The 16658-nt window shown below is 44.0% G+C and overlaps 1 protein-coding gene across 1 annotated transcript in view; it reads left to right on the top strand.

Moving 5' to 3' along the window:
• LOC147718313 (nicotinamide N-methyltransferase-like) overlaps nucleotides 1-16658 on the top strand; it is a 35236-nt gene that overhangs the window by 6101 nt on the left and 12477 nt on the right. Inside the window, exon 2 of the mRNA XM_086966692.1 lies at nucleotides 963-1170. Coding sequence (XP_086822818.1) covers nucleotides 963-1170 — 208 coding nt within the window. The remainder of the gene's footprint in view (nucleotides 1-962; nucleotides 1171-16658) is intronic.

The following is a 16658-nucleotide window of genomic DNA, read 5'->3' as shown; positions in this document are numbered from 1 at the left end:
GGAAATGAGGAAAAAGAACAAATACGGACTACACCGTAAATGCGGACGTCAGGAAGGATAGACGTCAAAGTGACAGTGAAACAGAAAGTACGGCATAACGGTAGAAGCCGCACAAAAACACCCTCACAGAGGAGGCTGGAAGTCAGGTAACACAATTCGGGACGGAACCCACAGCAGTAAGGGCTAGACGCAAGAACGCAAAGCGGCGTTCCGATGTTGTGCGCGTCTTTAAAAAGTGTCCTGCCATTAAGGCTACAGTACAAGAGGGATGTCGGGGACATTTTTGGGGAAAGAGATCAAGGCTTGTGCCCTAGTTGGCAGGACCTCCGTGCATGTACAGTTTGAAGTCACATGAACATCAGGCAAAACGAGGGGACTACTCATGAAATGGAGGCACTTTCCTATAGGACCCAAAATCCATCCATCCTCACCGAAGATCGTAGATGAAAAGTACGCAAGGAAATGACACCTTTCATACTTTCCCACCACCCAGACACTGCAGCTACATCTCAAATGAGAGGCTGTAGAGTCTTGCCCCTAAGGCAGATCTGTGGAGTTATGAGGGTCAAAGCAAAGCTTAAGAGGGGTAATGGTAAACTCATATGTCCGAAGAGTTACCACCGGCGGCAGATCATTCTCCCACCTCGCAGCTAAGTAGTGGAACACCCTACCCATCAGCCTATGGCAGACCGAAGACCTCCTAACCTTCAAGAGACTCCTCAAGACATGGCTCTTCGAACAGTAGCAGCGTTCCCCCCCCCCCCAGCGCCTTGAGACCCTTACAGGTATGTAGCACGCTATACAAATGCTATGATTGATTGTTTGACAAGTCCTGAGTAGACCACAATATTATTAATGATGATTAAAATGTACATGTCCATTTATCCTTAGTATTTGATAAGGAACTTACATGTAACATTATCAATTTCTATTTATTCAAGTATGAATGTTTTTCTGAACAGGTGATGTTAAAGGAGACTCCCTGATTGGACTTTCCTATGGCCCTTACATCTATTACACTCTTCCAGCCTGTGATTATTTCAATGAGATCACCTTTGCTTGCTCAGATGACAACTCCATCCAGGAGATACAGAAATGGCTAAAGAACGAACCTGATGCCTTGAACTGGAGTCATGTAATAAAGAAGATTTGTGAGCTTCAGGGCAGTGGGTAAGGATGCAACTTTCTATTAAACCTTTCCTGCTTTCTTTTCCTTTTCAGACTCTCATCTTCTCTCCCCTTAATAAAAATGTGAGGATTATAAAGTGAAATAAACATGCCAAGGGATAGCTTAAGAATTGGAATGTGCTGATGTCACTGCTCGGATAGTGGTTTGAAAGAAGGAAGAAGAATACCTGGTCTTCCATGAAACCCAGACTCTACTACTCATAATTCTATGTTCTGGCAGTTGCTGCCAGGACATGGAATCTGGCTGTGAGAGATAAAATAAAGCTACTTAAGGATTCCTGACCTGTGGCTTCATCTTGTTAATGGCAACAAGTGGACACCAGTGATTTCAGATGTCTCCAAATGTCCATTCTGATGCTCTCCATGTTGAGGAATGACAAATTGAACATTTTGTGTGAGCAAGCCAACAAGTTTTCCAGTGGCTATTTTCCATTTCAAGTTGTATGATCTAGATGATCATTTAGTCAGTCTTATCACGCTGTTGTTATTGTAGTAGTTAATGCAACAACAGTGGAATGCAAATCCATGCGTTCCACATTGTGACTACTACTGTCATCGGGCGAGGCAGCACAGAGTAGACAGGCCCATTTAAGAACGAATGGCCACTTAATAAGGACAGGTTGCAGCTAAACTTTATAAACAATATTGTAACATCAAACAAACCCACCTCACTAATACAATGAGTCAATCTAGCTCCTCCCATTTTTAAATCGCCTCTTTGATGTATTCACACTCCCAACCAAAGATCCCAGCATTGAACCCACACTCCCTTTCATTCCATGTACCCTCCTTTCAAACCTGACCCCAGCAGCCCTCTGCTAGCATCTTTCTGCCAAGGACCCACTGGCAGGGCCCCCACCTTTCCAGATTAGTGTGTGAGCCTCCCTCTTGACTGCCACACAGAAAAAGCCGACACAGGTTTTTTTACTGTCCCCCGCTCCCACAAGTCCATATTCTTTGCCGCATTGGATGCCACTCAAAAGGCTATTACTTTCCTTTCTTTTTAAATTAATCTGTTTGACTGCCACCTAACAGCCAACAATTACTCCCTACCATTTTACAACCTGCTTTTTTGCCAGTTGATTGCATATCTCTAGTAAATAAAATAAATTCCCTAAATAGAATAAAAAGACCTCATCATGGTGGAACAAGGCAAAAACCTCTTTTGTGATATCTCCATGCTCCAAGACACCTATGCATCTATTTTGATAAAAACAATGCATCTCCCCATTAACCTTGTACCTTGTATCTCAATTGCAATCTACTTCAACACCCCACCCCACACCCTACCCACCACACCAGAGATGCCCAAAACACAAAGAACAGGACCATACAATTATCACCAGATCTGCTTTCATCAACTTAATCAAACCCAGGTGAATAATCAACACAATTGGACAGGTTCTCACTCTCACCAACTCAGCTTGCCATGAGAGTGATTGACTCCATTTAACAGATGAATGCCCCACGATTCATATAGAGAAGAATGCCATAATTGGTCTAGCAACACAACCTGAAACAAAAAGTGAATAACATATCAATTAGTGCTTCACTGAATACTCTCTTTGTGCCTTATATATCGCAGACAACAGTCTGAAGAGCATCTCCCCAATCGCATATCCTCTTTCAGAAAGAAGCTCAATTTGTTAGCTTCTGATGCAGTCTCTAATTTATTGAAGTGCATAACAAATTATTCTGCCTTTTCAGCCTCTTGAGCCAATATTTTCCCCAACTGCCTATTTGAAATCTTCCAAGGCCCCGATTAGGCATGACTGACCCTCTATTGTATGCAACACAACACAGGCACCTCCCACCATCGGATTCATCTTTGGTTTGCACTAGATTAAAAACAATGATGTTCCTTGCCATTCCACTTCACTTGTTTCTATCTCATTTTCCCTGCTAACACCCAAAACCTCAAAAATTCTAAAAGCTCCAGAAAACAACCATAACATACACAATTTTATCAGCAAAACTTCAAAACTACTGAAACATATTGCTAATAAACGCCACACCACCAACAGTACCTTGGGTATCAAACTAGTTTCTCTTTGCCTACACCTTCTCCTCTGCTTGTTACCTCCTACCTTTTTCCTGCATGGGTTCATAACTCCAAACAAATTTGCTGTAAAAGGCAATACATGACAATTTGTCCCCGATTGCAGCTGCCGACCACCACTTCTCAATGTTAGACATAGTGATAAGGATAACATCCTCTCTTCAACATTCTTGTCATCTAAGTGTCATTTCAAAGCACCACAGCATAGAAACTTATTCCAAGTTTGTCTGTGCGCTGACCTGGTATTCTGTGCAAGCTAATTTTCTACCAGACCTAGAATCCTTAGTATACCAACTCCTACATTTCTACTGGTACAATATTCTTCATTGAATCTAATCCAGGTGCTAAACCACAAACTCTCTGTCACTGTGATCAAAAGAATGCACCTGCAATGTTAATTATTTACACATGGCATATTTTGTAGCTGTAAATACAATGTTATTTTTATTTTTATTTTTTTTTATCCTCATTTGCCTTCTCACCGCCCAGCACTCAACGATACCACCCTTGGGCTGTTAATCTCATATATTGACTCTGCTATAGAGGAGGGGCATTGTGCCACGCTACTTAGAGTCCGAACCCTCCTCCGGGCATCGTCCCTTAAGTTGATTGGATGGAGGGCTTCCTCTAAGACGTAACCACCCTTTCCTCAGTTCTTCACCTAACCAGGGAAGACTAAAAGCCAACCGAGATAAGAGAAAGCTTAATCATAGGACTTGCATCAAGAATTTACACCATCCCCTTCACCCAAAACATAACAAAAAGGGAGTCCAAAATCGATATCTTTTTTTACGCTGATCCGAAATATCTAACTTAGCAATGGCTCTCATAGATCTTATCCAGTCCAGTTCTGTTGGAGACACCACAGAGACCCACAGTTTACAAATCTCTCTCCGGGCCAGCAGTATAGCATAAAACAAAAGTTTAGCATTGTGTCTGTGCCCTTACATTGCAGATCCAATCTCCCCGTCATGACAAGTTCAGGGCTTACCTTGATCTGCAGGCCAAGAGCTGTTGACAGACTCGTACTTACAGCCTCCCAGAATTCTTTTATCGCCGGGCAATACACGAACATATGGAGATCATCGTCATTTGGACTCTTGCATTTAGGGCACACCACCATACCACCAGAGTTGAATTTCGAAAGTCTTCTAGGAGACCAATATACCCTGTGAATCGTAAACAGAAGGTTCCTCCTTAAATTTGAGGTTTAACTATTTTATATAGCATAGACATTGTTACTTGCCATTGGTCTTCTGTAGCAATCCCTGGCAAGCACTTTCCCCACAGGGTCTCAGGCAGCGTAAATGGACCATCCTCCATCTCCAGTATTAGCCAATACCACAACGCAACTTCTTTTTTAAACTCTGTTTCAGACATCAGCTTCTCTTCGTAATCATTGTGGAGACCAATAAGTTTTCCTTTCCCGTTGCCCAGCTCTGTATCTGCAAGTACTTAAACCTGTAGAATCTCCGACCCCATTCCTGTTCGCAAAAACCCCATGCAATCAGCTTGCCCTCCGGAAATAAATCTTTCCACCACTGAGGCCCGTCCACTCTCAATGCTTTTGCCAGGGCATCCTTAGTAAGCATGGGCGTAACATCCTTTCCGTTCGCAGAATTTGCGGATTTTTTGCAATTTTGCAGTCCGCGAATCTCGTGAAATTGCAGAAAAATCCGCGAAATCGCGTGCGGACGGATTTTTAAAAAACTGAAGTACATGAAGCACCTACATTTACAAAATGGTTACAAAGAAATTAACTTCAACTTGGGCACCTGCTGTAACCCTGTAAGTGCTTCCTGAGCGGCGCCTCCAGAGTTGTTGCCTACTTGCAACTATTCTCTGACCCTGCTCCGCCCCTCGAAGCAGGGTCAGAGAATAGTTACAAGTATGGCACAATGCTCCAGGCTGTCACAAAAATTAAACCACAACAGGAAGCACTTACAGATAAGGAAGCAGGTGCCAGACTTGAAGCTCAAATTCAGTAACACATTAACCAGCCCCCGGTTGAGGCTGGGCAGGTGTGCTTTCTCCCCATAATCTACAGTGGTGAACCAGAGGGTGCTGTGATGAACCAGAAGGTGCAGTTGTGAACAAGAGGGTGCTGTGATGAACCAGAGGGTGGCAGTGGTGAACCAGAGGGTGGCAGTTGTGAACCAGAGGGTGCTGTGATGAACCAGAGGGTGGCAGTGATGAACCAGAGGGTGGCAGTGATGATCCAGAGGGTGACAGTGATGAACCAGAGGGTGGCAGTGGTGAACCAGAGGGTGGCAGTGATGAACCAGAGGGTGGCAGTGGTGAACCAGGGGGTGTCAGTGGTGAACCAGAGGGTGGCATTGGTGAACCAGAGGGTGCTGTGATGAACCAGAGGGTGGCAGTGATGAACCAGAGGGTGACAGTGATGAACCAGAGGGTGGCAGTGGTGAACCAGAGGGTGGCAGTGATGAACCAGAGGGTGGCAGTGGTGAACCAGAGGGTGACAGTGATGAACCAGAGGGTGGCAGTGGTGAACCAGAGGGTGGCAGTGATGAACCAGAGGGTGACAGTGATGAACCAGAGGGTGGCAGTGATGAACCAGAGGGTGGCAGTAGTGAACCAGAGTGTGGCAGTGGCGAACCAGAGGGTGGCAGTGATGAACCAGAGGGTGGCAGTGATGAACCAGAGGGTGGCAGTGATGAACCAGAGGGTGGCAGTGGTGAACCAGAGGGTGGCATTGATGAACCAGAGGGTGGCAGTGGTGAACCAGGGGGTGGCAGTGGTGAACCAGAGGGTGGCAGTGGTGAATTAGAGGGTGCTGTGATGAACCAGAGGGTGGCAGTGATGAACCAGAGGGTGACAGTGATGAACCAGAGGGTGGCAGTGGTGAACCAGAGGGTGACAGTGATGAACCAGAGGGTGGCAGTGATGAACCAGAGGGTGGCAGTGGTGAACCAGAGGGTGGCAGAGATGGACCAGAGGGTGACAGTGATGAACCAGAGGGTGGCAGTGATGAACCAGAGGGTGGCAGTAGTGAACCAGAGTGTGGCAGTGGCGAACCAGAGGGTGGCAGTGATGAACCAGAGGGTGGCAGTGATGAACCAGAGGGTGGCAGTGATGAACCAGAGGGTGGCAGTGGTGAACCAGAGGGTGGCATTGATGAACCAGAGGGTGGCAGTATTGAACCAGGGGGTGGCAGTGGTGAACCAGAGGGTGGCAGTGGGGAATTAGAGGGTGCTGTGATGAACTAGAGGGTGGCAGTGATGAACCAGAGGGTGACAGTGATGAACCAGAGGGTGGCAGTGGTGAAGCAGAGGGTGGCAGTGGTGAACCAGAGGGTGACAGTGATGAACCAGAGGTTGGCAGTGGTGAACCAGAGGGTGACAGTGATGAACCAGAGGGTGGCAGCGGTGAACCAGAGGGTGGCAGTGATGAACCAGAGGGTGGCAGTGGTGAACCAGAGGGTGGCAGTGATGAACTAGAAGGTGGCAGTGATGAACCAGAGGGTGGCAGTGGTGAGCCAGAGTGTGCTGTGATGAACCCGAGGGTGGCAGTGATGAACCAGAGGGTTGCAGTGATGAACTATAGGGAGCTGTGATGAACCAGAGGGTGGCAGTCGTGAACTAGAGGGTGACAGTGATGAACCAGAGGGTGGCAGTGATGAACCAGAGGGTGGCAGTGGTGAACCACAGGGTGGCAGTGATGAACCAGAGGGTGGCAGTGATGAACGAGGGGGTGGTAGCAGTGAACCAGAGGGTGGCAGTGGTGAACCAGAGGGTGGCAGTTATGAACCAGGGGTGACAGTGATTAACCAGAGGGTGGCAGTGGTGATCCAGAGGGTGTCAGTGATGAACCAGAGGGTGGCAGTGGTTAACCAGAAGGTGTCAGTGGTGAACCAGAGGGTGGCAGTGGTGAACCAGAGCGTGCTGTGATGAACCAGAGGGTGGCAGTGATGAACCAGAGGGTGGCAGTGATGAACCAGAGGGTGGCAGTGGTGAACCAGAATGTGGCAGTGATGAACTAGAGTGTGGCAGTGGTGAACCAGAGGGTGACAGTGATGAACAAGAGGGTGGCAGTGGTGAACTGGAGGGTGGCAGTGATGAACCAGAGGGTGGCAGTTGTGAACCAGAGGGTGGCAGTGATGAACCAGAGGGTGGCAGTGATGAACCAGAGGATGGCGCTGCTAAATTTCCCCAGAGCCCTGTGGGTGTGAGCCCCTGTACTGCTGAACTGCCCCAGAGCCCTCTCAGTGTGAAAATCATTCGTGCTCAATTGCCTGGGAGCCCTCTGGATATGAGCACACCTTGTGCTAAGTGCCCCCCTACCCCCAGTACAAATATATCCATTCTGTACAGCACCATTATGCTCTTGCACCATGAAGTTTGGTGCCTGGATGCTCCTGATCCGTGTAGGTGGTACCACTGTCTGGTTAAAAAAGCTGGGAATTTCAGTTGCACAGTTGCTCCCAAACTCCTCAAAGGCTCGATCCGCTTACCTAGCTCCCGCTGCCTATTAGCAGTTACAGATGACAAGTCCGACCTTACCTCCACTTTCACTCCATCTGCCATAATAGCATTCGTTTTGACAGCAGCAGCCAAGATTTTCATCTTCAAGTTATAAGTCAAAAAATGTATCAAGATTTTCCTAGGTTTTGAACGGTTGGGGTTCAACCTGAAGTGATCACAGTGTATCCTCTGAACATCCACTAAGATCTGATCCTCTGTTTCTTCTAACTGCAACTGAGTTTTCAATAGCTGTACAACAAATTTCTTAATGTCAGATCCTTCCTTGCCCTCAGGCAACTTCAAGAGTTTCAAGTTATTTCTTCGTTCGTTTTCCAGTCTTTCCAATCTTTCCTCATGCTCCCTTTCCTTAAACCTGATATTCTCTAGCTCCTTACTGGTGTCCAACACTTTCTCCAGAATATCCTAGACCTCAGCTTCCAACGCTACTGTACGGGAGCTTAACTCATCTAATTTTTTCTCCAATAAGCTACAAGCAGCTCTGATCCCTTCCTGATTTAAGTTGGAAACCTCGAAACCCTTGTGCATATCTATATTTAACTTCTTTAAGAGAGCAATAACCGGAAGATCAGAATCTCTTTGCTCTGGGGCACCCCACAACACTTTCTCATTAGACCCGCTTGCAATATTAGGCTTATCCTCTTCCTCCCCTACAAAAACAAAACCTGAGCAAGTGGTGTGCCCACAGTCCCTAAGAGCCCCCCAGAAGGTGGGGTGGTTTCATCTAAGGACAAAGTCAAATGCTCTATGGTCCCCTCTGTGTATCCCTCCAAATCCCAATGCGTCAGGGCGCCTTGGTCCTCCCCCTCCATATCCGTGGCCAGGACCTGATACCGGTTACGACTCAAATGTTTTGACCAGCCCAACAAATCAGTGTCAACAGAGGCCCACCATGAAGCATGGAGCCCCCCGTCTAAATGAGTTTCTACCTGAACCGTTTGATTGCGATTGAATGTCTCCAGTAAATACCATGTTATGGATGGGGAAATCAAGTATAAATGTTGCAACAGCTTCAAAAGCTTCTTGTCTCTGACCATTTACAATATACTATCTTGTTCACTAAGCCATTGCCCCACAGAACGAGGAATACCACAAGGGGAGGGAAATCCTAAAAATGCAATACTCCTGCCCACTTCCATCTACTTCTGAGGCCGCCTCTTAGAGCACCAAAGTCGTTCAGAAAAAAGGCCAACTTATCTACACCCCCACATCCGGACTTATTGGACTAGCCAAGGCAAATCCAAATCCAGCAACCGCATCATCATAAAATTGAAATTCCGCAGAAAGAACAACCAAGATTAAGATCTGCTCTTACTGCAGCAGAAATCCTGATCCTATAATAAGGTAGTTTAACTCCTGAGTTCAAAAAGGCTAATTTCAGTGAAAATGATTTACCTACTCTTATCACTCTGCATGCAAAGTTCAAATGCCCCAGCAAATGTTGTACCTGTTGCCGTGCCAACTTCAGGGCATTGGTTGCTTCCTATAGCAACACAATCATCTCTTGTATCTTAGCCTGCAGCAATATGGCTCTCAAATCAAGTGTATCCAGCTCTGTTATAAGGTCTCTATGAATTTAGTAGGAATGTGAATTAAGTCAACAAACCTTCACAATATAGAGACTTATATCCCAAGGGATTTGTGGGGACAGATCAAACATTTTTGTTTGTCACTTTTGCATGAACAAGGTTTCACAAAGAAAAGATATGAGAATACATTTTCAAATGTTTATTGAAAAACGTTTAATCCTTGTAAATAAAACCTGATCTGTGATTATTAAACAAATATAACACTTCACTGTTATATGGGTCATTAGAATGATAAAAGCACAAAAATTCAATTATGTTATTTGTACCAAATGTTATTTCTATCTATCACTAATACCTCCATACTAGCGGGAGCATTGTGTGAGTATCCTTCTGCCAGACCTGTTGAAATGATCTAATCCAATACCTTTGTATAATGAGTCAGGAAGCCAGCCTCAGTGCTTTAATTTAATGAATGCACCCCACCTGAGGGTGCAGGTCTGCACACTTCCCTTGCATGGTTAACTTCCTTCTCAGGATGAAGGTTGTGGCCTGCAGAACTGCATCTCAGGCACAGCTCAGAGAAGCTTCCTTGATAAGTCTGGCATAAGTGTCTCTCACTGAATTCAGCATGGATACTGTGTACGTAATACAACATCAGCCTTATTGTACTGTGCCAAAGTTGAGGAACAATGCCTTTAGTTAGAGAGAAGGAGTTGTCTCCTACGAGCAAAAAAATACAACAAGGCGTTGTAATCTGAGTGATTCTGGAACTTATTGTACAGACTACAGGGTAACAATGTCCGCCTAAACTAAATGCTTATGTAGCACTTCCTCGTAGCAGGGAAAAACATATGCAAATGAATATAGGTAAAAATCCTTCTGTTTCATGTAAACACTTCAACAACATGAGCAGACGCCAATAGTCATCTAAAATGCTGAATTAAAAAATATGCAAATTACTAACAAATTAAGAGATCAATCAAAAGAAAAACAACAAGCCAATTAAAAAGTCTAGATGGCATCTGAATAAAAGGACAACGTCTCTGAAATGTCCACCATATCTAGTTTGAGAGTGTTGTTGTGGCCCAGGAAGGAACCTGCAACACAGATAACACATCAAAAGGGGCCTGAAAAGCAAGATCCAAGGGACAAAGAGAGCCAATCCCAGCCCATTCTACAGGAGCCGCAGGCAACAGCACCTGGAGAGCAGCCTCATAAGAGTATCCAAAAGTAGAAGGAGCATCTGGCATTGGTGAACGCCGCCTATAGTAGGCATCTTATAGCAAAGGGAGCAGCATCGCATGGCAGCACAGCTAATGCAACCGCATAGGATGCACAAGCAGATTTATATCTGGAGACTGCTACAATTGTGTAGCAAGGTACCAGCTGAGCTCTCATTCAAAAGAGCAACACAGTCAGTGAAATACAGGCTGCACTCTCTAAAATTGAACGGGCCGGAACGAGTAAGACACGTTCTTATTTAGTTCCGATATCAAATACTCTCCAAAACACTGTATCAAGGGTTCAATAAACAGAAGGATGTGTGGCAGTTCTATTACCATTAGCCCTTGTTGAGGGACATCCTTTATGGAGCAACAAAAATAGAGCCAGAAGAGCAACCAGAAGGAATACCACAATCGGAATGCCACCAAAACCACTTCAAAACAGCCAATGTATAAAAGATGGGATAACTCCAAGCACACCCTGAAACATAAAAACAAATCCAGACCCAATCACTTTGAAAAAGTGTGCCACTCCAGTAGTGTTCAGAGCATTGAAAATATGATGTAAGATCTCATACAAAATGTTATGGCAATGGAGTTCATAAAAGTGATTGCACCTCAGATGAAGAGCATGCTGTTTGGAGATCAAAAGTTTCTCAGGTAGATGTAAGAGCTGCATGTTTTTGAAAAATAAGACTTTTAGTCTGCTTAATCCGTCAAAGTTAATTTGAGCAACAGGAACCTTCGACAACAAAGCAACTTCCCCTGTAGAATGTATGGGAGGATAGAAGATATTCATGCAGCAAGTCACGACCTTTGAAAACATTACTACATAAGGGACTCTTGATTTATCCCACAGCAACTCTGGTCATTTAAAATTAAGTAGCTCCCATTAAAAAGCAACAACAATTCAGACTTATAGATGGTGCAGGAACTCTCATCAAATAACACTGAAGATTAGCCATGGGCACATTAGGAGCTCCATGAAGTGCTATTGCCTTACAGACCCAAAGTACTTCCACACTCACTCTGGTGCATGCATCTGTACTAAAAAGGGAGAAACCAAGCCTTGTGTAAAAAATGTGCACCTATCTCTTCATATCTGCCTATTGGGGAATGACTAAGACAAGACGTAAAATGAAACGTTGAAATAGGAAGAGACATGAAAACATGAATGAGCCAGATTGCAGATGGGGCTTCAGCTACAGAAAAGTCTACTTTTCTTAACATTCAATATTAAGCATAGTGTAGGTTGCTTCTTTCTTAGCTATTATTTTTAGCATGTGTGCCAAATTATACGACAAAAACAATTCAGTTGCATTCGAATAATTCCATGACACTTTATTTGATTCATCCAACTTAATTGCAAACTCAATCTTAACTGACCATGGCCATGTTGAAGCATAGACATGTAATTTTGTAAGATCTCAAATGCAGATGAAACAACATTATTCAATGAATAAATATGAGTTGATGGAGTAGTCGTGAAGGGTGGGCGGAATTTGCGTAGTCACGTTGCGCAAAGTTCAGCGAAATTGTAAAAATCCCCGCGATCTACGCAGAATTCCGCATGCACACGGAATTGCTTGTTCCACCCGTTCGCAATGTGTTTTTCCTGTTCGGGGGATACTGTTTCTGTGCTTGGGGGGGAAATTTCTCACAAACTTACCCATGCGGTCATGCCATCTTGTTTCACTTGTCCCACCCGCTCACGATGCGTGTTCCCAGTTCGCGAATGCAGATCTCCGATGGCGCATCCGAATGATGTGTTTGCACACTCTCGCATGATCATGCGGCCAGACGCAAGCGGATAGGAAAACTCGTCAGTGAAGGCAGCAATTCCGGTGAGACGCTTCCACGCGCATGAACATGCATTTTGAAAGTGCGAACAAGGAACAAATTCTGCCACGCCACGGATCACAGATTTTTGGTGAATTCTGCGTTCTCCGCCGAACGCGGAATTGCCAAAATTCGGCAAATTCCACGAGCGGAGCGGAATTTACCTTATGCTTATCAATTCAACTGTTCAGCAGCTACTGGTTATGACATTTTCCAAATTTCAACATAGGTGGATATATAAAATATTTAAAACGAGGAGATCTGGGGCCCAACAAAACATCCTGTAAATCCATATTATCTGAAAGGAGGATTAAGTGGTTTTTAACTTCTGACAAAGTGGAAAGTTCTAATCATTACAGGCAAACATTTTCCACACTATAGGTAGTAACCACCCCTATGTGTTGTGACTGAATATACCAGATGTTTGGCCTTCTTATCTTAAACTCCATGGAAGAGTTAAATAAAACTAGCATATTCCTATTGGAACCAACTGGCCATAGTAACTACCCATCAAAACCAGAAGTAGGAGAATTATACATTCCAATCTGCATCATTTCAATAAGCTGAATGTCTTAGAAATTAATGAACTGTTGCCAGATATCAAATTCGCTACAGTGGGAATGCTTGGTGTATTTAAATGTTTAGAATTGCCCATGCCACGACTTGTAGTCTATGGCATTGATGTGTTAAAAATTATCATTTGGCGCATGATCAGACAAGCCATAAATGAAGCATCAGTGGCCTGGACCTGCAAGTGTCATGTCTCCAATACAGTTTTTAGCCCAATATTGTCCTTCAAATACTCATAACTATTTAGGGCTAGCTGTTAAATAAATGAATGAGCAGAAATCAATTTCATTTATGTGAGCATCTTTTTCTTCAGAAGGCTTATATATATATGAAAACTGGTTTGTAGGCACACAACCATAAAAATAACAAAACCTCTTTAAATATGTTTTTAAATTACCCACAGGTGCATAATTAAAAATAGCACATGGTGTATTAGCTCTGTGTAAATAGTGATGTGCATAATGATGGCAACAAAACATTTTACCATAATTTGAAGAAGTCAAATACAAATTCTCATTCTCACAAACTATGTACCATTTTAATTCAGATAGCAGGTTAACAACAGTTATACCATCCCATTCATCAGAAATGGAACCTGGGGTAATAATGTCATGCATAGAAATGTAAACAAATACCGAATTTCCAATGTCTCTGTAGGATCAAAGTGTTATTGAGGACTTTATTCCAAACAATAACATCAGGTTCAGGAAATAAAGAAATGATCACAAGGGACAAGTCTCTTCTGACCTTATGTGTTGAAGAATAGGAATCAAGCACCTCAGTTACTAGTTGTGGAGGAGTATGATCAGGTAGATAGTGTCCATTCAATAGTAAAAAGCAAACTGAAACAAATCCAATCCAGAGGAAGAGAAAAAATAATAAAGAACATTTCAAAAGTAAGAGCAAGGATGAATCAGGTGAGGTTGTTTCCCATAAAATAACAGTGCACACACACACCATGCAAGAAGGTATGCAAAGAGTCCGAAGAAAAATCATCAGTACTGACAAACCAGAGACAGTCTGTGTATAAATAGGCACTACTTCAGTTAAAACAGAGCAGGTAGGTACCACCAAAGGTGGTTGATAGGTATATACCTTTATTGTAATGAGCATCAGTCAAAAAAGGCAACCTCAAATTAGAAACACATGCTGCTTTCATCATTAACTGCTACAAATGAAAGTTCAGCACCTGAAGACTCCAGCCTGAGAGTAGAAAGATCAGCAGTACTTAGTGCATGTAGACGGATTTCATGCAGGGTAAGAAGAGGTGACGAGGAACTACATAGAAAACCCTCTGGCCTACTATGGAGAACTTCCCGCATTTTGTAACTTGATCAAATCAATTGAAACTTGTAATTTCTATTTACAACCAACAAGTAGTGGCAAAATCACAATTCGGGTACCTTGGATGGCAAGGACAGGCACCGGTGTATGGTAGGATGGGCCTGATTCTTTTTTGTCTGCAATCTTTTCTTTGACAAGTTCTCCATCTTTAGGAATCCAGCCAGAAACTGCTGATTGTTTCTTCACTTTGTCATTGGCACAACATTTCAAATTTAAATTTGCTTGCTCATTTCAGAAGTCTTGCGATTCCCTTAAGAGAGTGAAATGGCTCGTGATGTCAAAGGGTACATCTGAAGCTACTGTGACGAGTTACTAAGATCTAAAACAAACATTTAAACACCAAACAGTAACTCATATGGAGTCTGACCACCCACTGACTACGTAGGTAGATTATTTAAGGCTCTGTGAATACCATATAGGTGATGAATCCAACTATGGCCATACATTTATACCCTAGCTGTTAAGAACTGCTTTAAGTTACAGTTCTTACATTCCACTATTGAATTTCCCTCAGCAAGATAGGGGAAGGAATAATGTACAGCAATACCCAGGGTGCCCATAGTAACACAGTATTCCTTACAGGCAAAAGCTGGCGCCTGGTCCAAGAGGAATGCTGTCACTGCATATGTACCAATAAAGACTTGCACAATTCTGTTCAGACATTAGATGTTCACTGTGGCCACAAGTATAGAAATCAAGAACAAGAATCAACAGCCACTAAGATATATTTCAAGTTAACATCCATAATTATAATGGCCTATTTGAAACTAAAGGTGGTGGCTGCAGTGGGCGTGCAATGGTGGAACTTTTACAGATAAGGACAAATGTTTTGATATGTTCACAAGGACACTGCCACCAGAAGGGTTTCTGTAATATAGAAACTCTCTCTGCCATAACAGCCTGAGCAGATACCAATCCCTCCTGAGCATCTATTATTAATTCTAACCTGCGGTCCCAGTAGGGTATCACTTAATCATCTCCCCCCCCCGGAATGCGGGCAAAGGGAATATTTTGAGCACTCATAGCCTTTAGGTAGGGGCTCACCACTTCCCGAGGCAGTGACTGCAGCTATGATGTCATCACTTAGCCTCCTATGTGAATGAATAATTGCAGCTACTAATGGAGTCTCAACAGCTGTATGGCAGCTTCATAACCCAATGAATTCCCAGAAACATGTATACCAACATGTTCGTAATTCAGTGTGTGGATAACATGAGCCTGTAGCAAAGCATCTTTCTTTTCTATTCCCCAAAGAAGCTTATGCTTGATAGTGTTACCTTTAGAATCTCTGAGTCCAAAAGAGTCAATTATCATTAAATAAGTGGACACAGTAATAGGAATCACGCACTATAAGGATGGGTAATTGTTAATCCATATTCTGCAAAGTCAGAACAAAAGCTTTCAATTCAGCCAGCTGAGCAGTACAGCCACCCATAGTTTCTGTATATGCTTTTTTGTGGCTGAAATGCACCCTCTTTCATGACACCCTTAGCTGCAGCACACACAGCTGATTACTTGTACTTTGTACCAACCACAGGCTGGGCGGAATTATCATTATACATAATGAAAGCACACTCATATAGAGGCAACATTATTTTACTAGACACAGCATATTCTTGTTGCAACTGGTGATATTCCTGTGTTCTCAAAGTAGGGTCAAAAACATTATCTACAGCCGTAGCTGTTAAGGAAGTGGCCTGGTGGATCAATCTTGGCTGCAAGGCTTTAACAATAGGAATGCCGGCCATTGTGGTGGCCTCTAAGGCAACCTGGGCCAAGCTTGTGGAGTCCCATTACGCAGAGTTACTCATTAACTCTGTGTGATTCCACAGAGTTCCACAAATGGGCGCAGTTTGAGAAGAACAAGATATGCTATTGTCCCTGGCACAATGCATGAGGTCTTCATTGACAGATACTCACCCCAAAAAAACATTTGCAGTGAAAGACAGTGAGCAGAGTTTGCTTCCCATATTAGAAGCCCACTGTGACCTCCTGCTTTTACCCATGAAGGCAGTCTAGCACGACCATACCTGCATCCAAGCCTCATCTGTGCTGCCTCTGGTTCAGTGTCCGGTGGACACAGCACCACTGGTCTGTGTTCTGTCTGCCCTGTAGCTGAGCTCCCTCTGTGCTGTACCCCAACTGCAGCTCTGGCGCCCCCTGGCTCTCTGCTTTTTGCCCCTGAATGTAACAACTGAAGGGAAGATGAAAATACACCTGTGACAGTACAGGCTTGTTGCAAAGTCATCCTGTGCCCTGGGCACCCCCCAACTTTATGCTGACTGAAACTGGTGGTAACTGACTCTGACTGACCCTGGGCTCTGTTTAACCAGGCCCAGGACCAGTGCCAATCCAAAAGGAACACATTAGAACACAGTTAAGACACCCAACCTACACTAGGGTACAC

This window comes from Lissotriton vulgaris, chromosome 4_1 (assembly GCF_964263255.1).
Source record: "Lissotriton vulgaris chromosome 4_1, aLisVul1.2, whole genome shotgun sequence".
In the NCBI taxonomy this organism is placed as follows: Eukaryota; Metazoa; Chordata; class Amphibia; order Caudata; family Salamandridae; genus Lissotriton; species Lissotriton vulgaris.
The sequence above is the reverse complement of the archived record's forward strand: the minus strand, read 5'-3'. Positions and strand labels throughout refer to the sequence as shown.